This window comes from Delphinus delphis, chromosome 20, assembly GCF_949987515.2.
Source record: "Delphinus delphis chromosome 20, mDelDel1.2, whole genome shotgun sequence".
Classification (NCBI taxonomy): domain Eukaryota; kingdom Metazoa; phylum Chordata; class Mammalia; order Artiodactyla; family Delphinidae; genus Delphinus; species Delphinus delphis.
Window position 1 is genome coordinate 46,235,796 of NC_082702.1, and position 27,263 is coordinate 46,263,058.

The following is a 27,263-nucleotide window of genomic DNA, read 5'->3' on the forward strand; positions in this document are numbered from 1 at the left end:
GGGAGTGGATGGAAAATTACTAAGAGGAAACATCAGGGGTAAGGAGAGTTTTTGTTAAACTGATGTAACAGGATTCTTGCTGAAGACAGGCCAGGATGATCAGATGACACCTGGGAGATGGTGGAGGATGAAGAACCGGACCAGATATTGAGGGCGATCAGATATCAAGGGTGGGCGGTTCTTGTTAAAAGTAGATTTTACAAGTGCACAGATGGTCCTAGGAGAAGTTTCAGGAGCCTGACTAAATGTTGGTCAAGCAAGGAAACTGTCAGGAGCAACTGGAACTCTCTTAAGCCTCTGGAGAGAAGGTAAAATGGTACAATGGTTTTGTATAACTGTACTGCAGTTTCTCAAGATGTTAAACGTATACTTACCCTGTGATCCAGCAGTTCTACTCCTAGTTACTATCCAAGAGAAATGAAACATAAAGACTTGTACACAAATGTTCACAGCAGATTTACTCATAATAGTCCTAAACTGGAAAGAATCCAAATGTTCATCAACAGGAGAATGGATAGGGGCTTCCCTGGTGGCGCAGTGGTTAAGAATCCACCTGCCAACGCAGGGGACACGGGTTCGAGCCCTGGTCTGTGAGATCCCACATGCTGCGGAGCAGCTAAACCCGTGCACCACAACTACCGATCCTGCGCTCTAGAGCCCACGAGCCACAACTGCTGAAGCCCGTGCACCTAGAGCCCGTGCTCCGCAACAAGAGAAGCCACTGCAATGAGAAGCCCGTGCACCGCAATGAAGAGTAGCCCTCGCTCGCCGCAGCTAGAGAAAGCCTGTGCGCAGCAACAAAGACCCAACACAGCCAAAAATAAATAAATAACAGGAGAATGGATAAATAAATTTTGGTATATTTATTAAATGGAATACTTCTCAGCAATAAAAAGGAACAAACTACTGATACACATGATGAAATAGATGAATCTTACAGACATTATGTTGAAGGAAAGATGCCAGACACAAAAGATGCATACTGTATAATCCATTTGTATGAGAGTCAGTGTAAGCAGCTCTTTGCAGGAGACCGCCCTCAGCAGGAAGCCCCTTTTCTTGTCACTTTAGTAAAGCTGTATAGTAACTAACTTTTAAGCCCAGCACCCCCATGCTCTACTCATCAACGGCCCAAGCACACCTTTCAAATCTTTTAGTCACACAAAACCTTGCCTAACTTGTTGGTCCTTTCCACAGATCAAAGAAGTAGAAAAGAAGAATAAGTGATTAACAGATGACCAGATCTCTTCCCTAGCTTCCCCTTCAGTAATCTCCCAAATAAACTCTGTGACCAAACTGTGTGAACACGATCACATCTCGAGGAAGATCACAAGAAGCTGAGGAGCCTGCACACAGTGGGGGATGGCGACGACCCATCTCAATGATTAACTGAGATTACTTCCCTCCTTCCCTTTAAAAGTTTCATGAGCAGAATCTTTGGAGGTGGTTTTTGGGGTACGTTGAGTCCACCATCTCCCCAGATTGCTGGCATTCTGATTAAAGGCACTTTTCCTTTTTACCATTTGTTAGTATTGATTTTGTAAGCAGCAAGCAGCAGGACCCCCATTCGATAACAGTGAAAATGTTCTGTTTTTTTTGTATAATGTTGTGTATCTTAATTGGAGTGATGGTTACACATGTGTGTACAATTGTCAAAACTCAGATTTATACACCTAATATTTGTGCATTGTACATCTATGTATAATGTCAGTTAAAAATAAAACAAAGCAATGTAATGAGAAAAAGTGTAAAAAATAGAGGTAGTAATAAATTTATTTTTACTTAAAAAAGTGGGGGGAGGGTAAGAATGTTTTCTCAGTTCTTAACTACTGATCAAAACAGAGGGCATGCACACATTATGCTTACAGAAGTAAGAATGCCAAACGCCATATTGTCTTCCCAAGTGACTAGTCTAATTTCCAGCACATCACCAATGGAGTTACTGCTTAGAGACTACATTGTTTATTAGGAGACAGCACCACAGTCTAACTCCACGTAAGGCAGCAACACTGAGGGAGACTGCTAGTTGGTTATCGAAGGGGAAAATGCTCCTTCTGTCTTACTATTATAACAATCGCTTAAAAAAAAAATCTAGATCTTGAGGCAACTATCCCTCTTACTCTTTTTTATCTCAAACACAGCAAAACTTTTCATGACAGTCAAAAGCAGCAATATCAAGACTCAATTTAAAGTTATTATGGAGGCAGAGGATCTTGCTTAGAACAAATATTGAAGTTTGGGTGCCCACTACCCTCTTTCCACTGCTGTTTCATTATGAAGTGCAGCTGCTCTAGCACTGAGAGGGTGATTCCTACATTGCTTCCACTGAAACAATTCCTAGAGATAAACGTGGTCTCTGGGGGAACTGAGGATAGGATTTTTCCTTGCATTTGATTTTAGGGTGCTTACTAAACAAATTTTTAAATTTATTTCACTGCCTGCACCTCTACTGGAAGGGTGATTGGCATTTGTTTAATCCAGGTGAGTGTTCTCAGGGAGGTGCAGGCTGAGGCTCCAGCCAGCCTGAAACCAGCCAGCCTGTTTGGAGCAGCTCTGGGCAACAGGGAACCCTCTGCCAAGGCTGCCAATACCCTGGTCAGCTGAGGTTTTTATCCCTGAAGGACAGCATCCCGCTGGTAGCCACTGAGAATCCCATTCCTCTTCAGATCCGAGACCAACAAGAAGGGCACGTTCTCATGAAGCTGCGAACTAGACAGCCTACCCTGAGTCGTATTCAGTTAAACTGGGCAGATGACAACAAGAGCTAACATTTTAAAAATGCATCCTACATGATCTACTTGAATTCTCACAACAATCCTGTTTTCTCCATTTTACAAATAAGGAAATTGACGTTCAGAGAAGTTGACTTTCCAAGACCATATGGCTTAATAAGTGGCAAATCTGGGCAACCGAATTCCAGAAAACTCTCGGCGACAAAACGCAAAACCAAGGGCGGAGTGAGGGGCAGGCTTTCTTGGGACCGCTTTACTCAAGTTTCGAGCCGTGACGGTATCCGATTGGCCGAGGCCGGGCGCTCCAGCCAATCAGAGGTGGGCAATAGCCCTGCCCCAGGCACTCTCTAACTGGGCCTTTGTGCCCGAACCCCGGCTTAGATGCTGACTGGGTGAGCTCGCACTGCGCCTAGTTTGGAACTGCTGGGTCACGTGATGATTTCGTCTATATCAGTGAATTGTATGTCCCGTTGGCAGGGCCCTCACCTCTTGATCCCGAGCATTTCGCACATAGCAGAGACACAATAAACAACTGTTGAATTAGGGAGTGAACGTATCAGTAAGTCAATTAAGGGTCGGCAAAGAACATCTCACGATCGTGCCTGATTCTGTGGCGCCATCATGTGTTCTCAGCCGAGGCGTGCGGGCACTCGCATTGCTTACGCTTGCGGTGGGGGTGGGCACGATAGGATGGCGGCTCTGCTCTGGAATGACTGCTCTTTCTCGCTCGTGATGCCTCTGTGTACCGGAAGTGACGGGAAGGGGAAGAGGAATGCCGTAAGATTTAGAAAATAATTTAGCAATAGTGGCAGGAGCCAGACCAAGTTTGTATTTGGCCCGCAAAATTCTAATGACTAATTTATAAAGACCAATTTGTAAAAACTGTATGAAAAAGTGATTGGGGATAATTTTTACAGAAAATTTGTAAAACATACTCCACTGTTAACACACATTAACAAAGCAGCAACACGCCTGCTGACAGCTAGGAATTCAGCGATGACTGATTACACACCTCCTACCCTTACTGGACTTCACCTCAGGGAAGACAGACGCTAAACAAGCAGTCCCAAACGTACACATATTTGTATATGAGGCAAATACAGCCTAGCGGTTAAGAAGGTGGGTCCTGGAGCCAGACTGCCCAGGCGTGTAGTCTGCCTTGCTACTTCTGACCTGTATGTGGTGGGACACATGACTTATCCTCTCTGTGCCTCTGTCCTCATCTGTAGAATGGGAATCATAACACATTTGTTGTCAGGAGTAAATAAGCTATCTATGTAAACCCTTTGAAAGTCACCTGATGCAGTAATGTCAATAAGGGAAGTGGGGACTCCCCTTGTGGTCCAGTGGTTAAGACTCCCGTGCTTCCAGTGCAGGGGGCACGGGTTTGATCCCTGATCGGGGAACTAAGATCCCACGTGCTGTGCAGTGTGGCCAAAAAAATAAAAAAATAATAAGGGAAGTACAGGCACCTGTACAGGGCACCCTGGAGCTGATGACAGGGGACTGAGGCACACGTTCCTGAAGAAGTGGTTTTTACCATTGAAAAAGGAAGGACTAGGAGGAGTGAGACAGGAGGAAGAACTGGGAGAAGAGTTCCAAGTAGAGGTGTGACCGCAGCAGTTGATGCACCCGGTCACTGGTTGTTTGGGACCCACTTGGCAGAGGGGAGAGGTTCCCCCTCCAGGCTCCTCTCCCCACACGGAGTACCGAAATCTCTGGTGCTCTGCTGAGAGGGAGGACTTGAAAGGGACAAGGACTGTTGAACAGGAGGTTGGCCACAGGTGATGCCTTGGGGTGGCGTGAAGAAAGTATCCTCTGAACTTCTGCTCTGCTCCCTGACCACCTGCAGCCTCTGAGGACTCCCGTTTTGAGTTACCTTCTCTCTTTCCTCATGCCCATCTTAGCTAGAATCCTGGAGGTAAAACATTCTTAACCTCATCCATATGTCCTGGCAGTTTCTTTGAATTTTTGTTCCTGCTTCAAAGTGGGCTGGCTGGGGGAGGAAATAACGATCTCAAAATGAGAAACTGGAGAGGGAAATGCACAGGATCACCAACCTCTCCGTGGCGTGGCCTAGCACAAAAGCAAATTTTGGCGAGGGTGGAATTGGAGCAGAGTACAAGGGGGGAAGTAAAGCAAGTGAGGCTAGAGACTTGAGGTGCCTTATCTGGAATGCCTACTACATAGATGTGTCAGATGTATATACACATGTTACACGGTTTGCACTTAAGGAAAATGGAAAGTAATGGGGGGCTTAAGCAGGAGAGTGGGAAAATCAGACTCAAATGTTACAAAGATCACACTGGCTGCTGTGTGACAAATGAACTAGAGGAAAACCCAAGTAGAGGCAGGAGCACCTGTTAGGAAGCCAGTGTAGTAGAACAGATGACAGTGGTGATCTAGACCAGGGTCTAAGCTAACTTAAGACTATTTGGCATTTCTCCAATTGCAGAATTCCAAGGATGCTGGAAGCCTATGGATGAGAATATAACAGTTGTAAAGACTCAAAAAATGTGTACTAGTACTTCCAGGAGAGTTCCATTTAAACAGCCCCCCTCCCCAACCCTGCTTCCTCTGGAAGTAGCTAGCTGTAGTCCTGCATAAAAGAAATATCTGAAAAAAAAAAAAAGGAAGATCTGCCACCCAAGCACCTCTGCCTATGAGGTATGGAGAAAGCAGAGACTATAAGTGTCTCACCTGAGCAGCTGACATCCCAGACAGCGACCACTCTCAGGCTTCATCTAATATTTTTTCTCCGCCTACTCCTATTCCCCATTTTACAATTAGGACTACTAAGGAGAAGCCCCTTGCTCTGCTGAATACTAATGCCAGAACAGTTTCTAAGCCAAAGCAGAAGCATCCAACAACAGGGGCTCGAGAAAGAGAGGACAGAAGGTAGGAGTGTGACAAATATCCTCCAAGCAGATCCCCACCTGCCCTCTTAACTTCCCACTAGGTGTTTGAAGCTCTTCCGGGAAAGCCCTGTTCCAGACTCAGGATTAGGAAAGCAGGGTACTGGAGCCTCCTAGCATCAGCCCTACAGGTTCCCTCACCTCCACTGTGTCATTTTTGGAAGATGCTGCAACCTGAGTCAGACAACAGAATAAAGAACATTTATTCTCAAGCAGAAAAGCAAAGTCAGATAAAACTGCAGGGGGTTCCTAAGAACCTGTTTTCTATGTTCAGGATCAAGAGAGACCTGAAGAGGGCCTCTGAAATTTACAATAGCTTAGGGGTGTTGGTGACGAAGGGCCAGTCCCTTCTTGCAAAGGTGACAGGCCTGACATCATTCATGAGTCATTCATTCATGACTCAACCCTGATGTCATTTGTTCTTTCCAAACCTTCCCTTTGGATTTCTCCCCAGAATTATTTGTGTATAGTGTGTCTAAATTTTAAGAGCCACAGATTCTTTTTGGAATAACAACAGTAAGCAGGTATAAAAATCTACCATTCCTCCTCTGCAGCACCCCTCCAGTCCATTTCTTCTTATTTTTTTCTTTTTTTGGCCATGCCGCCTGGCATGTGGGATCTTAGTTCCCTGACCAGGGATTGAACCCACGCCCGCTGCAGCAGGAGTGTCAAGTCTTAACCACTGGACTGCCAGGGAATTCCCCATTTCTTCTTTTGTGTTCTCAATATGACCAGTGACATCCTGGCACTTACTGTGTGATGGGACCGATGTAATAATCTAACTGGTTTCTCAGATGCCAGTCTTTTCCAGCTCCAGTATATCCTGTATATCTCTGCTAGACCATTTTTCCCAAAACCCCATTTCATCACTTCCTGTGATCCAAGAATCTATGACAATTCACTACTAAATCCAAATACTGTTCAAATAATCAAATCTCATTTTCTACCTAACAAGACTTTTCTCTGCCCATGTGGCAAGGCTGCTCCCTTCACTACCCTTCCAGTGTACTGCATTAATCCTAGTGAAGTTGCTTTGGTCTTAACAGGGCCTCATCTGCCTAGGCCACTCTTCTTGTCACTTGGAATCCCACCACTTTTCTCTCATAAGCAAACTCAACCCCTTCATGAAATCTTCTCTAGCCTCAGAAATCCTTACCTTCTGAATACCAGACACTGTGAATGAAACAGCCTTCACGTTAAATAATAAACAAGATGGGAACAAAAAAGGGAGAAGACCTGTTTCCAAGCCCTATTTGTATTCCTTTCCTAGGACTAGAAAATCGAATGTAAGGCCTTTGTAATGCAGACATCTACCTTCTTTCTGATTAGTTAGCCAGCATACTCTGGTTTACCAGCAGGAAAAACAGGAAGGTAAGGAGCCCTCTGGCAACTGAGTAGGGCCCTTGGCCTATGGTGACATCCCAACTGCTTATGTTGAAGCAATGTCAACTCTGAAATGGAACAGTAGTATCAGGTGATGACTAGTCTATGGAATAATAATACATAAATCTTCACTAATACCAGCAACCAAAACGTGCTGTTTTCTTCTTATACTCAGAAATGATGTCTTAGTAACATGAACATGTCATAATTCAGTTAAACATCAATAAAGAATACATTAATGACTGATTAGTTCTTATGCATACAGCCAATGAACACTCCAAAAAAAACAATAAAATCCATTGTTTATGGATAATGAACATATCCAGAATTTTCCACTGGGCCCAAATCTCCTTTTCTCAAGCAAGTTTCTTTTTGTAGGGCACAGTTTATCATTCCATACATAGGAACTTAACTAAAATCAGCAGAAGAAACTCTGGGGACTGAAGCTCAAGGGCTCCATACATTTTTACATCACCGATGTCTCAAAATGGCACAAGGTCACAGAAGCAGCTATGGACCATTACGCCCTAGAGGCTAAGCACTGGCAGGAACGAACATGGGCTGCAGTGACACTGGGGGGACTTTCCAGAGCCATCCATACAGTGAGTCTTTCTTACCTTTTAAAAAGACACATACTCGCTTGGGAGTTTCTCCCCAGGAAAATACATTTAAACTCAAAACACTGCATAAACTTCATAAACTCCATAAAACCCATCCAGTGAGTTCTTAGGGGTCTAGCCCCAGATAAGGAACTGTTAATCTAGATTTCTACCAGATACCCATTTATTCCTACTATTGAAGAGTCTGAAGCACATCGCTTCCCATTTTCCTGCTCAGATTTAGGGCTACTCAGTAGATAGGTTATACATGTTGTGAGAAGGTGGGATGTACTCAGCCTGCAGCCTCAGGAGTCCACACTCCTTTAATTATTGCCTTTGTTTTAAGTTATTCCAGGGTTGGTCCACAGGACTTTGCGGGGGTTGGAGGGGGCATAAAATTTCTTCCCTTCTTACAAGACTCCCTAGGTGGGTCAGAGTTGGCCAAAAGTACAAACAAGACTCAATACAGTCAAGTGCCCCCAGGGGAATGTGGCAGGACTGACAGTCTGCGGTTCTCTCTGTAGCATCTGTAATGTCAGATTAGGGAAACCACCTGGGAGGCTGACTTGGCCCCTTCCCTTCCCAGGAGACAAATCTGGCCCTAAAACACAGAAATGCCTACAAGGAAGGTCTGGGATTGGAATAGTTCTCATCACAGAAAATCCCTCTTTCAGGCCTGGTCCTAGATAAAGTGGCCCTTCCGTATCGAAGTCAAAGAGCTGAAGAGGACTCTCAGCTGGGGTTTCATATTGCTCTTGTAACTCAGTTTCATCTCATCTTTGCTCTGTCACTCTGTGGGTACCAACAGCTTTGGCCAGGTATGAGGAAGTGTCCATTACTATTATTTGCTCTGACTGCTCTGCACAAAGATACCAAGTAAGGGTGGAGCAAAGGCCTTGGCAGTTACTCTTGCCTTGGACAGATGAATGGCTGTAGTCCACCTTGTCCCTTAGTTGCACCTGTTTGTATTCCAAGCACTGTGAATGCAGATATTCAGAATCCCTTTATAATCAAGATGCCTAAATTCTGAAATCATTCCCCAGCTCCGATAAAAAACTTGCCTTCTGTGATCTGGAGGCAAAGCAAGGATTTCTGACTACTGCTGATCGCTTCTGGAGCCCTGAGACTGGCCATTAGCAACTTGAAACCACAATTTTCACTGAGGATCCAAACCTCAGAGCACCTTTTATTTGCTAACAGCTACTAAATGGTCAAGGTGATGTTAGGGATGTAAAAAAGATGCTGCAAGTGCCCACAAGGTCAGGTTTTGTGGCAAGCCAGGACCACCACTAATTCTCCACGATGACTTCTCCACAGGACTTGCTCAAGCACAAGCACAGTTATCAGATGTGCATTCTGCACAGATTGCACCCACTGAGAAGAACAAGTCATGGTCTGCAACACAGACTTGCATACACCAGAGATCCCAGGTTGGCATTGTGGTCCATGCTTAGCAGATCTTCCTGCTCTGGCCATCAGGACAGCGAGGACCGACAACACTCAGACGAGCTGTCCCAACCCAAATCCAAAGCAGCAGCTCGCAGGTCTCCTCTGCTGTTTCATGCCACACTCCAAACACGATGACTGGCTTACACACCTAAGCTACTCGGTCTCTCTCTCTCTCTGTGTTCCCTCTTCACCTCTACTCTATCACTTTCACAAGGGCTGGAGGCTGGCCTGAACAATTCTAAGCAGAGAACAGGCCGGGGCTGCCACAAAGGCTCCTGAGCAAGTGATCAGCCACAACATCTAGGTTAGCGTAATGATGTGGGAAAACGCTGGCCAAAAGAAAGACAGAATTTCCAAAAGGTAAATTTCTATGTATTCATGCGTAATCTTCAAAAGTTGTGTAAACAATTTTTTTCTACCTTCCCCCATCACTTGTACAATTTTTGTCAAGTCCAAACGTAATTTAAAATGAGGTAGGTAGTTTCTCTCTACTCGTGCCTTCATCTTTGTGTTGACTGTTGAGGCCTGTGCCGTGAAAGCACTAGTGTCCCGTGCAGGGGGAGCACCAAGGGTGGCACCAGTGACTGCAGGAGCTTCTCAGTTGGCTATTTTCTCAATCTCGTCCAAGTCATCTGTGTCCAGTCTTTCTATTTTCTTATCTGGGGGAAAGAAAAGAGAATTCAAAGAGAGACCAACATGGGGTTACAGAGATACACACTCAGGGAAGGGACAGCACAGCAGGGAGGGAGGAAACACAGGTCTCTGCTGCCTAGGAACGTGCTGTGCCTCTGGCCACAGAGATCCTTCACTGAACCCCAAAGGCTTCCAGTGACTGAGCAAGGGACACGGACAGCAACAGCCAGAGCCCCAGGCCCCTCAGCCTGGCCGGGGGGGACTGTCATTCAAGTCCCTGAGCCCTGAGCTCTCCAGGTGTGCTCTTTGAGAACTTCCACATTGTAGGGAAGGAGGGGAATGGGACAGAGACAAAGGCCTCTCTCGGGGCCACAGGAAAACCTACCCTTCACCCTCCCCTCCCGCCCTGGACTTGCCCCTGTAAGGTAAGGGCCCAGCAGGGGACACTCCCAGGGACTCACTGAAATGCTCCTGGATTCTGTTCAGGATGTTCATGCTGTGCTTGCTGTCCACCATGTTCACGGCCAGGCCCCTCTTGCCAAAGCGGCCGGTGCGCCCGATCCGGTGCAGGTAGGTCTCGTTGTCCGGGTTCCCATCCTTGTCCACGGGAAGGTCAAAGTTGATGACGACAGACACCTGTTCCACATCGATACCTGCATGAAGGAGAGTTGGACAGGAGTAAGGATGGGAGATAGAAATCACTGTCGTCCACAGTCAGGCCTATACACGCCAACCTCAGGTGGAAGGAACAGTCTGGGATGGGCCAGCTCTGGGATTCAGACAAAGGGGCAGGTAGCAGAACCCAGAGGGAGAAAACAGAACTGTGGCAGGTGCTGACCAAATTATGAAATCAGCCATCAGGCTCCAGAGAGCCTCTGCTGGATACCAGTATCTGGAGAAGCAGCTAAAGCCTCACTGGGGGCCCCAAGAAGAGCAGGTGCCGTTCTAAGCCACCAAGTCAGGACTCCTGGCTTCTGTGAAAGTTCTCCTCTACTGAGGGAATACAAACAGGCTCTTCTAGAAAACAGGATCTCCCGCAAACCACCGGAGTGTCCCGCAGACGAGGATCTCTCCCGCTACCCCGAGCCTGCAGACCAGGACACAATCTCTGCTCACCGCGGGCACACACGTTGGTGGTGACCAGAACCTTCTCTTTGCCCTCTCGGAAGCGCTCAATCACTGCAGCCCTCTGCTCCACCACCATTTCACCACTCAGCAGAGCCACCTGGTGGCCTTCTTTTGAGAGCTCTGCTGCCAGCCAACTAGCTGTTTTGCGGGTCTGGAGTAAAAAGAATTGTTTTAAGCGAAGATACCTGTAAAAAAACAAATGAAGACACCTGCAGAAAAGTGGCTTGTTGCCATTAATATATATGAAGGCTCTACTGAGTTCAGTCAGCAGGTTAGGCTTAAAGTTTCTGAATATTTTTTACCATGTGATTTTTTTTGGACAAATTCCTTCAATGATCTTAGTGTTTATCTATAAAGACTGGTTTGAGCCAAAGGTCTTCATTCCTAAATACCCTATATTATTAAAACTTTAAAATTATTTTCCTGGATGTTATTTGGAGGTTTTTTTCCCAAGTTATCTCTAAGAAGTGGGACCAAAGAAGGTTTAGATCTTCAGTCTTCCCCTTACAACTCATTACAACCTGTGAGAATATGTCCTGAGGCAGATGGAGGTGATTCATTTCCTTTCCAGCCACCGGGAAGGAACCTGGTCCCCCAGCACGAAGTGGAGCTGGCTGAGAGGGAGGGCGCAGGGCCACACCCTCCAGTGGAGCTCCTCCCCCGCAGGCGGCCTCCTGCTGCCGCTGCTACTCACATGACAGAAGATCATGGCTTGAGCAATGGTGATGGCCCCGTAGATATTACACAAGGCCTGGAACTTCTCATCTCTGCTATTGCACAGGACGTAATACTGCTTGATGGTGTCCAGTGTCTCCTCCTCGCGCTTCAGTTTGATGATGTTTGGGTCTGGAACCACTTTCTGGGCAAATTTCCAGACAGAGTCTTCGAAGGTGGCAGAGAAAAGCAGCATCTGGCAGTTCCTGGGAAGCATCCTGCAAGGGAAGGCCCAGGTGTTCGACATGACCCCGACCCAGTGTTTCACTACAAGGAACAGAAGCACAGCCTCCCCAGGCTTGGATGACCTGCGTCCCCAGGAAGGTGGCAAAGCAGGGAGGAGCACTGCAGGGAGGAGGGAGGAGCAGACGTGGGGCAGGCACGGGTGATGGTAGAGTCCCTAAGTCTCCTTCCTCAACCTAGGCTGGGGGTATGGTCAGTGCGACATGGAAATGGCCCACCAAACAAATGCCTCTGAAAGCTGCAGAGTAAAGAACTGGCAGGGCCAAGAAGAGGAGGGTGAAGTAAAAGGAGATGATGCTGTATATCAGGAGGCCGAGAAGTTCCTCCTGGCTCATGAGTTCCTACCTCTGGATGCGGATGCTCTGATCTTGGTGGCCCTGAGTAGCTATCATCACGTCAGCCTCATCCAGAACAAACACCTTGATCTTCTTGGGGTCAATGAACTTGAGCTTGGAGCACCAGTCCAGAACGGTCCCAGGGGTGCCAATGACAATGTGCTCACTGATCTTCTGACCTCTTTCCACTGTGGAGACAAGATGTGTTCTGTGGGTACTTCCATGGCAAAGCCAGCTCTACTCTCTGAGCAGTTCTAAAGCTATGATGTATTTTAAAGCAATTGTTTTGATGTTTGCATTAATATTTTAAGGAAAGGTTAGGATAGCACTACAGTATTTAATGGACATACACACACAAAACAGTAATGCTGAAAAGATTTGGTAAGAGTATAAACAATGAGATGGAAATGGTATTCTTTTACATTCTCTATAATCATCAATCCTCTTTCAAGGATTTCTTATCTTTATTTCTTCTCTGTCAACATCATTCTCCCTTGCCTGGGTTTGCATTTCCTCACAAGTAGACTTTTTCAAAGTTCTCACTCCAGTATACTCTGCCTCTCAGTTCTCCCAGCATCTATATCAAATGAGTCAGTTGCCTTTACGTGCCCCTTTCCCAGGTCAGTAAATAAGATTCATTATGAAAGGTTTTGTCTTTTCCAAGAAACAAACTGCCTCTCTTAGAGTGCTTCCCCAGACTAGGCCTGGCACAGCATGGCACATTCTTGGCCCTGTGCAGCCTGAGATTGAGAATTTGGCTCATTTTGGCTTAGATGGTACTTACTGATTCAATTTTTAGTCCTTTAATTACAGTATAACCTTAACCAAATACATACAAGCTCCCATAGAAGTCACAGCCAAGGGACTTCCCTGATGGTGCAGTGGTTAAGACTCCACGCACCCAATGCAGGGGACCCAGGTTCAATCCCTGGTCGGGAAACTATATCCCACATGCATGCCGCAACTAAGAGTTCACATGCCACAACTAAGGATCCCATGTGCCGCAACTAAGGAGGCTGTGAGCCGTAACTAAGATCCAGTGCAACCAAATAAATATTTAAAAAAAGTCACAGAGAAAATTTTGCCTTAACACGAATGTTGAGTCAATTTAAAGCTAACAAATGCTCCTTTTTACTTCAGTTAACAAACCGATTACTGCCCTCCACAAACAAATACTCAGAATCCTCTGTCATTCTAACTCAGATACAAACTGCAATATTTTAGATGTCTTAAGACATCTAATCTAGACTTAGATTTTCCACTAAGTTTTATTGTCATATTTAACTTTTCTCTTCAGAACTGACATAAGAGGACTTCCCTGGTGGCACAGTGGTTAAGAGTCTTCCTGCAAATGCAGGGGACATGGGTTTGAGCCCTGGTCTGGGAAGATCCCACATGCCGCGGAGCAACTAAGCCCGTGTGCCACAACTACTGAGCCTGCGCTCTAGAGCCCACAAGCCACAACTACTGAAGCCCCCGTGCCTATAGCCTGTGCTCCGCAACAACAGAAGCCACTGCAATGAGAAGCCCACACACTGCAACAAAGAGTAGCCGCCGCTCACTGCAACTAGAGAAAGCCTGTGCGCAGCAACGAAGACCCAATGCAGCCAAAAACAAATAAATAAATTAAAAAAAAAAAGAACTGACTTAAGTTGGCATTAGGACATGTACACCAAGTGGACTTCTGCGAGTCATCAAGTCACAGGTCTGTGTTAAAGATCCATAGGACTCAACCAAGATTCCAACGAATTTATAATTACTTAAATATTGTAGTTTTTTGTAAAACAAGCAAAAGTAGAAAGAATGGATAAAGAAAAAATAATAATAAAAGTATCTCCCAGGGTTAATTGCCATGAACATTCTAGAACACTTTTGCTCTTCCAATGACATTAAAAAAATATCAGGCTATTTTTTAAGTAATTGGTCTGCTCAAAAAGTCAAATGTAACGTAGTGGAGGGGATGTGAGGAGACTATTCTAGACTGAAAGAAAGAGATATAACAACCAAATGCAATGCATATACACTGACTCAGTCTTGGTTCAACAAAAAAGACATAAAGAAACAGTTCTGGGACAATTAGGGGGAAATGAAATGGACTAGATGTTAGTTATTTTCTTGGTTGTGATAAGGATATTGTGGATATGCTGCAGAATGTTCTTACTATGAAGTGCACACTAAAGTACTTAGGAATAAAGAGCCACAGTGTCTACAATTTACTTTCAAATGATTCACCAAAAAAAAAAAAATATGGGGCTTCCCTGGTGGCGCAGTGGTTGAGAGTCCGCCTGCCAATGCAGGGGACACGGGTTCGTGCCCCGGTCCAGGAGGATCCCACATGCCGCGGAGCGGCTGGGCCTGTGAGCCATGCCCGCTGGGCCTGCGCGTCCGGAGCCTGTGCTCCGCGACGGGAGAGGCCACAACAGTGAGAGGCCCACGTACTGCAAAAAAAAAAAAAAAAAAAAAAAAAAAAATGGACACATACACAGGTAAAGCAAATATGGCAAAATGTTTACTTTTCGAATCTAGGTGGAAGGCACATGTGTTCATTGTATTATTTCAACTGCATACATTTTGAAATTTTTCAAAATAAAAAGTAATTAGCTTAATTAACAAGGATCACATATTCATACTCACATTTATTGCCACGAACAGCATACGCTAGCTTCAGTTCAGGGTAAAATTTGCCCATCTGCTCAATCACTTTTCCCGTTTGAAGAGCGAGCTCGTAAGTTGGGGAGAGGCACAGACACTGGTAGGGAAAGAATACAGAGAGAGAATTCAAGACACTATTATGCAACAGGGTATTACCATTAGAACTTAATGATTCCTCCAGCTGAGGCTGAAGCAAAGAATATATAAAGGGCACACCATTTGACTCTTTAAGCTGCAGTCATAAGCTGTAATTCTCGGGGGTCAGAACTCTGGCTGGGTAAAGACAGTTGAGAACAGCTATTGGCCACTGGAGTACCAAAAGCCCCATGTGAGTAGGGATCTGAAATTCCATTTGGAGATAAGCTTCCTTTTCTCTTACTCAGAAGGTTCTCAGAAGATCCTAATGGATGATAGTTGTAGATTAAGGAGGTTTTTCTTGCAACTAAGGAAACCAAGCCTATCAGCAGTATCCCAGGACTGGCAAATCATCGAAAGGGGAACAGGATTTTTGTTATTACTGGAAGATCAACCATGCTGTTTGTGCTCAACTTACGGGGTTCTAGTTTATGTGAAAAGTAATACAAAGCTCAGCTTTTAATCCATCAAATGGCATTTCCCTTCCAGCTATGAGTTAGAAAACCCCAATTCACCAAGCCCTTACCTGGGGGTATCTGTTTGCAGGTTCTACTTGGCTGAGCATGGCCAACACAAAGGCAGCTGTTTTACCAGTACCAGACTGAGACTGGGCTATTAAGTTCTGTGGGCTGCACAAGAAAACAAACTGTTTAGGAGTATAAATCTCATGCATTCTTTCAGTGAATAAAAATGAAGCATAAAGCTTAATTAAAGAATGAATATTCCAACTTAATTTACAGAAGGAGGCCTTGGATTCTGTAGTAAAGTTACATACGCTAGCTTCACAAATAGAAGATTTTATGCTTTTGATTTGAAGTACCCCTTCCTTATCTTTTATCTATTCTTGACATAGCAGTGAGTGATTCTTTTAAAATGTGAGTCAGCTCATGTCACTTTTCTACTCAAAAACCTTCCAATCACTCCAGATTTCATTCACAGCAAAAGTTAAAATTCTTCTAATGCCGTACAAGGTCGCACCTGATGTGGCTCCCCACTAGCTCTCTGTTCTCCACCTCACCACTGCCCTCCCCCTTCCTCACTCCACTCCACCACAACGGCCCCGGGGCTGCTCTGGAAACATGCCAGCCATGCTCTTGTCTGAGGGCTTCTGCACCGGCTATACAGTGCCTGGTACCACTGTCCCCAGATGATAACATGCCAACTCTCTCCTCTCCTTCAAGTCTTTGCTCAGATATCACCTATTTAATGAGATTCTACCCTAACTACTTGATTTAAAATTGCAAACTACTTTGAAAAGCCTTAAAAAAGATGTACTGGTAGATGGATACATGATAAAGCATAGTAAATAGTCACAGTAAAATGTCACTGAAAGAATCTAGGAGGTGGGTATATATAGGTATTCACTATAAAATCCTTTCAACTTTTCCATAATAAAACGTTGAGAGTAAAACTGCAGTCAGGTCCTTGGTATTCCCAATCCCCCCATCATGCTCTGTTTTTCTCCTTAGCACTTATCACCTTTTTAAAAAAGACCTTTATTGAGATATAATTCATATACCATACAATTCATCCATTTAAAGTATACAAGTCAATGATTTTGGTATATTACATTAATGATTATTTTAAATTGTGGTAAAATAGATAATATAAAATTTGCCATTTTTAAGTGTACAATTCAGGGGCATTAATTATATTTACAATCTATCACCTTTTAACAGACTATATATTTGATTTATTTTTAATAAAAATATATCATCTATACTCCAAACTAGAATGTAAGCTCCTTGTGAGCAAGGATTTTGGTCTGCTTTGTTCACTAATGTATCCAAGTGCCTAGAATAGTATCTGTTACAAACCAAGCCCTCAATAAATATGTTAATGAAGAAAAAGTACTACAAAATTCTCTCAGATCTCTTCTAACATTGACAATCTAACACTGAGCATCTATGAAAGCATCAAGATCCATAAATACAAGTGGCAAATGTGAAACAATCTAATAAACATTCAATTTATTCATTTTTAAGTATGCTCAAAAGACATTATCCATCTTGAAAAATACATTATGACACAGAACAAAAAAAAACTTTGAGAAAACAGACCTAAAGTATCTATTTTCAGACAAATAGGGAAAGGGGGATTTAGGATTATATGCAGTACAAATTTAGATAATCGTATGTGATGTAGGGATCAGTTTTTATAAAAAGTTCCTCATGCTCTAGAACCTTGTTCCTCAAAATGTGGTCTGACACCAGCAGCACCAGCAACACCGGGAAGCTTATTAGAAATGGTGAACCTCAGTCCCCACCTCAGACTTACTGAAATCAGAATCTGCATTTTAATAAACTCCTATGAGATTCAAACACCTGTGAAAGAGTAAGAAGCACCACACCAGAAAATGACCTTAGCAGTTGTACTATTCTGGTCTCCTAGAACCCTGTTTGGTTTTTGTCTTCTACATTTGACACATATATTTTACTTATCCATATAATGAAATCATGGTGTATATAAATTATATAAATGTATTTACCAACATAGAAATATTATTATGTAATTATCGTATCAAAAAAACATTTAAACATTTTATATGGTTCCTTTAAGAAAAAAGTATACATATGCAAGTTTACATAGAAAAACATCTAGAAGTCTCTACTCCAAATATTAATAGTGTAGGGGAGAGGGAGATTACAAATTATTTCTTTTTTCTTATTTTTCACTGTTTTCTAACTTTTCTAAAATGAGCATGTAATTACTAGTATAGTTTTTTAAAATAATAAAAGTTAAAAAAAAAACATGGGAGGTTAAAAATGGGATAGAGTTGCATTAGGACACGTACGGCTCAGCAAGCATTAAAGGCAATGCGTTCTCCTGTATCTTCGATGGACGGTTGAAGCCCATGGCGTAGACTCCCTGGAGAAGCTGTGGTTTCCTAGAAAAACAGTTAAAGATGAAAGTCACAGTCTCTTTGGTTAAGGAAAGAAGCCACATATCTAGCTAACAGTACTAGAATTGTGAACTGGACACAATGTATGAGTGCAGCTAAAGCTTTTACAAATTACCTAGAAATTTTACTTACTAGCCCAAAGCAGCTAAATTCTTTTATTAAACTTGTGTTAAGTAAAAATGTTCTGTAGTGATGAAAAAACACTTGTAACAGGCCTAGGATTTCTATCTAAACACAAAGGGGAGAGACAGAAAGTAGATACTCACAGCCGAAGCTCCTCGAAGGACTTCACTGAGTAGAGCGGGGAGTTTGGATCCCGCTGCAGGACTTCCACTTGGTTGGTGTTATCAACAAGGTTGCTTCTGATCAGCTTGTTGAGTAAGGACTGGGCGGCTCTGTCCTCTGTCAGGAAAAAAAGAGTGTGAAGATTTTAAAAAGTCCATAAAATCCAGCGTGATGATCTCATCTGAATTCAGCTGCCATTGGTTATTTTAAGCAATAACATGCATTTGTACTGGGGCTCCTAATTCAAGGTATAGCTTAGTTTTGATTTATAAATGCATTTAAAATAGTTTTATTAAAGGGAAAAATTATGATACTCGTATCATCTGTTGGGGCCTCATATTCTTCTCCAGAACTCTATTCCTAACAACTATCCTTTCTTGAGGTTACTGATTTCTCCTATCCAAACCCAAATATTTACTCCCCAATTTACACTCAATATAAATTTAAAATTATGAGTTTAAGGGACTTCCCTGGTGGTGCAGTGGTTAAGCATCCGCCTGCCAATGCAGGGGACACAGGTTCGATCCCTGGTCAGGGAAGATCCCACATGCTGTGGAGCAACTAAGCCCGTGCACCACAACTACTGAGCCCACGTGCCACAACTACTGAAGCTTGCGTGCCTAGAGCCCATGCTCTGCGACAAGAGAAGCCACCACAATGAGAAGCCCGCACACCACAGCGAAGAGTAGCCCCCACTCGCTGCAACTAGAGAAAGCCCACGCACAGCAACTAAGACCTGATGTAGCCAAAAATAAATAAATAAAATAATAAAATAAAATTATGAGCTTAAAAAACACATCACAACAATGGGAAAAAAACCAAATTAACAAAGTCTGTATCTTGATGTTGGATAAGCTGTTCATTAAATGTGTCAAAATACCAACAAATATATATAATTTTATTAGGAAATGGTGACGCAAGTTAAAATTTCTTTTATAAAGACCAATACAAGATAATCATTCAGGGAATATTTCCTGCTGCTGCTGAAGTTTATCAGTTGTTCAAAGTAAAATTTCTCTAAAATGTAAAGAATTAGAATCCCTTTACCAATGACTATGTTGAACTTTTATTAGCACTGTGACTCCCATTAAAGTCCAGCCAAGTAAGGTGTAAAAATGAAACCTCATAACATTCCATTCTCTTAGACTGTAGAACTTCATGTATATGTAACTCTAGGCTAAGTTACCTTTCTCTTCTTCATCTGACTTCTCTGCATTAGCATTGGTCTTGACCACAGCACCTTTATCAGACACAAAGCGGCCGTCATTCAAAATCACATCCCATACCCAACAGCTGAGACAATTCAAATTCTATGAGACACTAGAAATGTAAAGGCCTGGGGAGCAAAAAAATAAATGAGGAAACCAAGCCACAGATAAAAACATTTTATTGTTCCTATATAAACAAAGGTATGAAAACTGTCGCTTATATTTCAGTTCTTTCCAAGTCCTCTCACTTTACCTCAAAAACTAATATTAATCCCTCACACCATCAATATTTCTCTCATGTTACAGAAAGATGGTTTTAGCAATGACCAAAACCACCTTGATGCTCAACAGAGGAATATCTATATGTATGCAAATCATATTTCTTCAATATACAAACACCATAGTGCCATTAAGACTCTTTGTATATAAATTGTTGATTAATAGAAACATATATTCAATGTTGTAGTTCTGTAAAAACATACAGAAAAATAATTCAGAGTGAGGTGTTACAATTTCTCCCCTATAATGTTAAATACATCAACAAAAATTCAATAGACATCTTAGGTTTTTGGTAGATACGATTTCAGAATAATTACAATAGGTTAACCCTCAGGTTGTTCATACTTTGTCTATCTCATCTCAAATTGAGGAATATTTTAAAAAACAAATAATCATTGGCAGTATATTTTCATGGTTAGTAATACACTTTATAATTTATAAGCCAATTAGGCATCCTCATGCTTATATGAAGCAGAACACCGAACAATCCCGTTTGTTGATTCCCAAGTCAAATGACTGCCAATATCTGCCGGCGCCCTGTCTGGTACACATATAATTTTTTTCCAGACAGTTGTTATGTTAAAACATTAATACTAAAGGAAATTATTTTTGTTTTCAAACTAGCATTTAGTTACTCACCATTGGCATCTGGTTTGATTTTCTCTTCCTTAAGATGCAAGTTGCTGAACTAAATGGAGAACATGGGGGGTAAAGTGTCAGGAAAATCATTTAAAAGATTTTGCATCAATAGTGCCTCCCCCAGTGAAGCTGGGAAGAAATGAACCACTCTCATGACCTATTCGTTAGGACATAGTCATTAGGTTGTTCTGCTGGGCTCCTTTTGTTTACTAAATGTTAGAGTGAGAATAAACAAGATATCCCACAAAACCAGTGGAAAAAAACTGGTTACACAACAGCTCAAAATCCACACTTCCTAACTACAATCCTTAGAAAGAACTATAATAATTTGTGAGTTTGCTTAATGCCCAGATTACACAGATTCTCTCAATCTCTCAACAGAATACCATTTAAGTTGTCACTCTCATTTTTCAAACAAGAGGAAATTTAGAGACATACTGGAAAATGCAGTCATTCTTCAGAGAACACTGAGGCGGGAAGACTGCAATGAAAAGCATCTGTGGGTGGGAATCAGTCACGCTGCAGGCTATGTTGGAGTGACAGGGCCACAGCACGCCAGTATGCATCCTCACATTCGGGCTGCCTTGTGCTAGATGTCTGGTATTTTAAATTGGGAACAGCCTAGAGCATCATGGCACACTATGTAATCAAAATACCCAGCAGGATGAAGTGGGACTAGAAGGGATAAAGGAAAGACATTTCAAAGAAAGATTTATTAGGACTTTGATCAAACACTGTAAGTTAGGGATATCCTGGAAGGACTTATCTCCCCTATTAGTATGAAAATTTGTCAATTATACCTCAATAAAGCAGAAAAAAAAAAAAAAAGAAAAGAACAGAACTTAAAGACAGGGGATATTTTTATTTTTAGTTGACCTTTGGATCTAGCCAAAGCAGGTGCTCTAATCATAAAATATTAAGTGGGGCTTAAGACATCATGTAGAGAAGGGAAAAAGAATGAAAATCACCACCACAATCAAATGGCTATTGCTTAAAGCACCACTTGCACAGGTTTTCTATGTCTTGAGGTTCATTTCTGCTCTTCCTCTAAGTCCAATAAAGGGGAAAGTGGAGGGAGGAATGAAAAAACTGTTTTAATGGGTAGTTAGCTGGGAATGGAGGAACCTCACTTCTATTGATGGAAACTGAAAAGGGAGTTTCTGGTGTCTGTCTACTTCGCTGTTGGGGTGGATGGAGGAGGAAGCAGGGGGTGGGGGAACACACTGGAGAGACTGGCAAGACGGAATTGGCAAAAAAAAAAAAAAAAAGGAAATCACTATGAAGCAGTAAAAATCCTTCATTAATTCTGAACGACAGAGAGCACACTAACAGATAATGAATGAGGCAACCTGCACCATGTTATGATATATAGTAGGCGTTCAATATATTCTAGTCTTCACTAAAGCACTCCTCTTCCACATCCTGCCAATGAACATGGTTTAAGCCTAATATTCAAGGCTGTTAAAAACAGACAGACAGACTGACTTACTGGCAATATTTACAAGAACAGGGTTAATAGTACTCACTCCTAGGGTGATAACTGCTACCTAAAATAAATGATAGGGTTGAGGTATAAGTGAGTTAGAAATATCCTTTACTGTAATAATCAGTGATAAAAGGACAACCTATTCTTTTGTTGGTATATTGTTAAAATTGAAGCTAACAGAGTAAATAAACAGTTAAAATAAATAAAATGCAATGTACAGAAAAAGTTGATAGCAACAATGTAAATGAAACCAAGAAATGTTGTTTTGATTACAATGTATCAGAATTCTGGAGAGGTTCCAGCAGATTCTGAAAACATACTCAGCCCTCACTTTGCTGTAAGGATCTCAAAGCCTAAACAGCAAAAGCACCAGGACAGTGAAGTTCACATCACCTACTGCAGTGTCAGTGAACTGAACGCTGAAACTTTCGTTTAAAGTCCAGTTAGTTCTGATTCCTTCCTTTGCTCCATTTACTTGGACCAAAAAGGGGAAACCAATTTCTCTTGCAACTTCATTCAAAACTATTTTGCAATCCAAAAAATTAACCAAAAGGCAAAAAAGCCAAACATCCACCTTATATCTACATTTTTTCAAGGCCTTTAGTTAATATTTTCGCTTTTAAGATGTGTTAAAATAATTGGAATCTATACAGTTACACACTGCATTTTATTCAAAAGCTACTTGAGAAAGGATTCTTGAGACAGAAGAAGGAAGATTAAATGGTTATTCAGTTATACTGAATAAGGAATGCCTTAGGCACAATGGTGAAGTAGGAGACTTAAGAGTCTTACTCATTAGAGTTTCCTACTCCCTTTGCCCTTCTCTAAATTGAAATTTCCTAAGGAACAAGGGGAACAAAGAGGAACCACAGGGGAATGAGGAAATAAACATAAATAGGATTTAATATTTTCTTTTCTAAAATGAATAAGAAATGGAGCTTGATGAATATTTAAAACACAGTAACCTTGCACTGCACATGTCAGAGTCACTTACATCACACAATTCCTGTGGAGATCCTCAGTGGGAGTTCCACAAGGCAGAAGGAAAGAGCTGTCTTTACTCATTTGTTCAGTTTTAGAATATTGGGATCTATTATAATTTACCTGTGCATGATTAAGTAAATTCACAAAACTTATCCAGGTTCAACTAATCTGTACAATATGGATAAGTAATTCAAGATTCCTGCAAAGAAAATGAATTATAGATAACAATAACTATAATAATAACAATCACTTATATAGCACTTATTTCAGGCATGTCCATAAATCAGTGAGGTAGGTACTATGATTATCCCCATTTAATAGATGTGGAAATTGAGGAACAGAGAAGTTAAGCAATTTGCCCAAGGTTATAAGTGTTGGGCCCAGAATACAAATCCAAGTCTGTCTGGCTACAAAGTCTTAGGTCTTAACTTCTACACAATAGTGCCTCTCATAGATGATACTAATCTCAAAAAAATAATAATAAACTTAAAGATGATACAATGATGCAGTCACTTTGGAAAACAGTATGGCAGTTCCTCAAAAGTTAAACACAGAGTTACTATATAATCCAGTGATACCACTTTTAGATAGATACCCAAGAGAACTGAAAATGTCCACACAAAAACTTGTACATGATCAAGTACATATGAATGATCACAGCAACATTATTCATAATAGTCAAAAAGTAGAAACAATTCAAATGCCCATCAATGGACATCAATGAATAGATAAATAAAATGTGGTACCTATACAATGGAATATCATTTGGCAATAAAAGTGAATGAAGTACTGATATGTGTCACCACATGGATGAACCATGAAAACATGCTAAGTGAAAGAAGCCAGCCACCAAAGAGCACATATTATATGATTCCATTTATAGGGAATGTCCTGAATAGGCATATCTAAGGGGACAGAAAATAGATTAGTGGTTACAAGGGGCTGGGCTGGGAGGTTGACGAGAAATAGGGGCGACTGCTGACAGGTACAGGTTTCTCTCTGAGGTGATGAAAATGTTTTAAAATTGACTGTGGTAATGTTGATCTAATCTTCCTATTACATAAAAAAATTAACTCAAAATGGATCACAGACATAAATGTGACATTTAAAGCCATAAATCTTCTAGATGAAAATACAGGTGAAAAGCTTTGAGGCCTTGGGTAAGGTATATTTCTTAGAGAGAACACAAAAAGAACTAATCATGAAAAAATTGACAAATTAGAATTAGCCAAAATTGAAAATGTCTCCTCTTCAAAAAAGTACTGTTAAGAAAATTAAAAGGCAAGCTCCAGTCAGGGACAATATTTATGCAAATGACATATTTGATAAAGGACTTGTATCCAGAATACATAAAGAATTCTCCCAACTCAATAATAAGAAAACAATCAAAATTTTTAAGTGGGCAAAAGATTTGAAAAGCCACTTCAAATAAGTTATACAGGTGGCAAATAAGCACATGAAAAGACTCTCAACATCATTAGTCATTAGGGAAATGTAAATTAAAACCTCAGTGACGGGCTTCCCTGGTGGCGCAGTGGTTGAGAGTCTGCCTGCCGATGCAGGGGACACGGGTTCGTGCCCCGGTCCGGGAAGATCCCACATGCCGCAGAGCGGCTGGGCCCCTGAGCAATGGCCGCTGGGCCAGTGCGTCCGGAGCCTGTGCTCCGCAACGGGAGAGGCCACAACAGTGAGAGGCCCGCGTACCACAAAAAAAAAACCCAAAAAAACAAAAACAAAACCTCAGTGACATACTATACACCTATTAGAATGGAGGGAAAAAACTGGCCATGCTGTGCTGGTGAGGATGTGGAGCAACTAGAGCTCTTAGCCATTGCTGGTGGTATTACAAAATGGTACAGCCACTTTGGAAAACGGTTTGGTTTGTAACTTATAAAGTTAAATATACACTTAACATATAACCCAGCAAATCTCACTATTAGGTATTTACCCAAGAAAAATGCAAACATAAGTCCATACAAAAACCTGTATCCTAATGTATATAATAGCTTTATTCATAAATGCCAAAAACTAGAAAATACACAAATGTTCATCAACAGAAGACTAAGCAAGCTGTGGTACACCCATGCATGGAATACTACCCAGCAATAAAAACGAACAAACTACTGATCCATGCAACAACATGGCTGAATCGCAAATGCATTATGTTAAGTGAAAGCCAGATTTTTCAAAAGGCTACATATTATATAATTCCATTTATACCACATTTTGGAAAAGGTGGAACTAAAATGACACAAAACAAATCAGCAGCTGTCAGAGATGGGTGGGGAGAAGGAAGTGAATGCAAAAAGTTTGAGGGAACTTTTTGGAGTTGTAGAAACGTTCTATATATTGATTGTGATGGTAGCTACACAACTGTATGTCTGTCAAAATTCACAGAACTGTAGCACTAACAAGGGTGAATTTTACTTTATATAAACTATATCACAACAAACTTGACTTAAAAAAATTAAAAGGCAGTCCAAGAGATCCAACATTCAACTGATAAGAGTCTGGAAAGAGGAAATGAAGAAAAACCAAGGGGAAGAAATCAACAATGAAATTTTTCAAGAAAATTTCCCATAACACAAGGACAAGAGTTTTCCAGATTGAAGTTCCCACCCAGTGCCTAGTAAAATGAATGAAAATAGACCCATATCAAGAAACATCATCATGAATTTTCTGAATACTGGAGACAAACAGAAGATTCTTCAAGCTTAGAAAGGGAAGAAGAGGTCACATCGGGAATCAGAATGGTCTCAGACATCTCAACAACAAATACAGAAATCTAGAAGGCAATACAACAATGTCTTTAAAACTTGGCAGGAAAATAATTTCCAACTAACAATTCTACACCCAGCAATACTATTGTTCAAATGATAGGGCAAAATAAGCTAATTTCGGAAAGGCAGTATCTTAAAAAATTTACTTCCTATACACCTTCAGAAAGCTGATAAATGGCTCCACCAAATCGTGAAAGATGAAGAGAGGGGATACAGAAAGGGAGGGATCCAATACAAGAGAAGAGGAAGTCCCCAGACTGAGGGCAAAGGGAAATTTGCCCTGTTCCCCTCCAGCCGCCAAAATGAACTGGGGCAACTAGTACAGTTATTTTGTTTGTTTGTTTTTTGCGGCACGCGGGCCTCTCACTGTTGTGACCTCTCCCGTTGCGGAGCACAGGCTCCGGACGCGCAGGCTCAGCGGCCACGGGCCCAGCCGCTCCGCGGCATATAAGATCTTCCCGGACCGGGGCACGAACCCATGTCCCCTGCATCGCAGGGGGACTCAGAAATGGAATTGACAGATCACTTGATGTGTGGGAACATCCTGAGATAAACTTAGACAATTAGCAAAGAGGCTGGGTGAATTGGTGATAAACACAAAGAAAAAAAAAAGAAGTTACAAATTCCAAGGGAAAAGTTGTATAGGAAATAAAGGTATTCCTGAGTTACTAATAATATAAGCACAGAATACTGATCTAACTAAAATCACAATATAATGGAAAGATGGGGAATGGGAAGGTGTGCTTTTGTGGTGGGGAAAGGAGGATGGAGTAAAGTGTCAAAATCAATAAACACCTAAACCGGAAAATTCAACAAGTAGCAAAGCAAGCATGTTATTCAGGGAACAAGGAGGTCAGTATCGGTAAATCAATGTCAAGAGAAATAACAGTTTTCTTTGGGGAGGAAGAAACTGGCGGGAACCACTTTCTGAAACTATTTGACCCTTTATCTATGTGCATATGAAACATTTTTATCAGTTATAAAAAATAAGACCAAGTCCTTGTTCTCGAGAAATTAACAAAAATAAGTACCAACAAAGCGGGTTCAAAGCACTATGAGAACTCGAGTGTTTAGGCGGGAAAAATGAATTCCACATAGTAACGTTTAACCCATATCTTGCTTACTGTGTGTCAGGCCCAGAACAAAGTTAAGCGGATCAGGAGAGGATTTACTGACTGCCAAGCCTACAGATTCAGTCATTCATCATCACTGAGCAAGCTGAGGAAGCACACAAATATGAATGAATAAGCCATGGTTCCTGAGCCCAAGCAGCTCAGAATCGGAAGGTGGAAAATGACACCTACATAGGTGATTATTACAATTCAGGGTCCTGACTCCAGGAAGACAGGCGGGCGCCTGGGCTCTTTAGCTATGGGACCGCTCACCTGCGCTTACGTAATCTGTCGGGGGCTGGCGGGTGGGTAAACAAAGCCAGCTCAGGGTCCAGGCTCCATCCCTACGCGCACCCCATCCCGGCCCAGACCAACCTAGGGAGTGTCTTTTCCCAGGCATCTGATCCCGGCCAAAACGGCCCCCTGACCCTTTTACGGCTGAAGCCAACTCACCGACTCGGCTGCCGCTTCCTGCTCGTCCACCGCCAGGGCCCACGAGTCGGTGGCCATGGTCGCAGGCACGGCTGGGACGCAGGTGCCGGCAAACTAGCCGGCTGGCGCGGCGCGATCCGCGATCTGGATAGACTCCCGCCCCAAAGAGGGGGGAATTCTTTCGCTCAGGCGCTGGGGATCGGAAGCGGCGCGCCGCAGTGACGTCAGAATCCGCGCC

The 27,263-nt window shown here is 42.3% G+C and overlaps 1 protein-coding gene across 1 annotated transcript; it reads right to left on the bottom strand.

Moving 5' to 3' along the window:
- Positions 1–7,313: 7,313 nt before the first annotated feature.
- LOC132416736 (ATP-dependent RNA helicase DDX19B) lies at positions 7,314–27,207 on the bottom strand. Its single transcript, XM_060000292.1, has 12 exons — positions 27,047–27,207; positions 20,232–20,280; positions 19,292–19,345; positions 18,087–18,222; positions 17,713–17,805; positions 15,445–15,547; positions 14,766–14,880; positions 12,142–12,319; positions 11,534–11,771; positions 10,828–10,990; positions 10,173–10,364; positions 7,314–9,737 (listed from the first exon to the last, which is right to left on the bottom strand). The coding sequence occupies exons 1-12, from the start codon at positions 27,101–27,103 to the stop codon at positions 9,676–9,678; spliced, it is 1,440 nt and encodes a 479-aa protein (XP_059856275.1). The 5' UTR covers positions 27,104–27,207; the 3' UTR covers positions 7,314–9,675.
- Between the last annotated feature and the right edge of the window lie 56 nt (positions 27,208–27,263).

Excerpts from the sequence above, each read along its gene's own strand:
- LOC132416736 (XM_060000292.1), bottom strand. The coding sequence starts at position 27,103 with ATGGCCACCGACTCGTGGGCCCTGGCGGTGGACGAGCAGGAAGCGGCA. Across the intron at positions 14,881-15,444 it reads CTGCAAACAGATACCCCCAG|TGTCTGTGCCTCTCCCCAAC; the intron begins GTAAGGGCTTGG and ends TTTCCCTACCAG. Across the intron at positions 11,772-12,141 it reads CAGAGCATCCGCATCCAGAG|GATGCTTCCCAGGAACTGCC; the intron begins GTAGGAACTCAT and ends CTTCCCTTGCAG.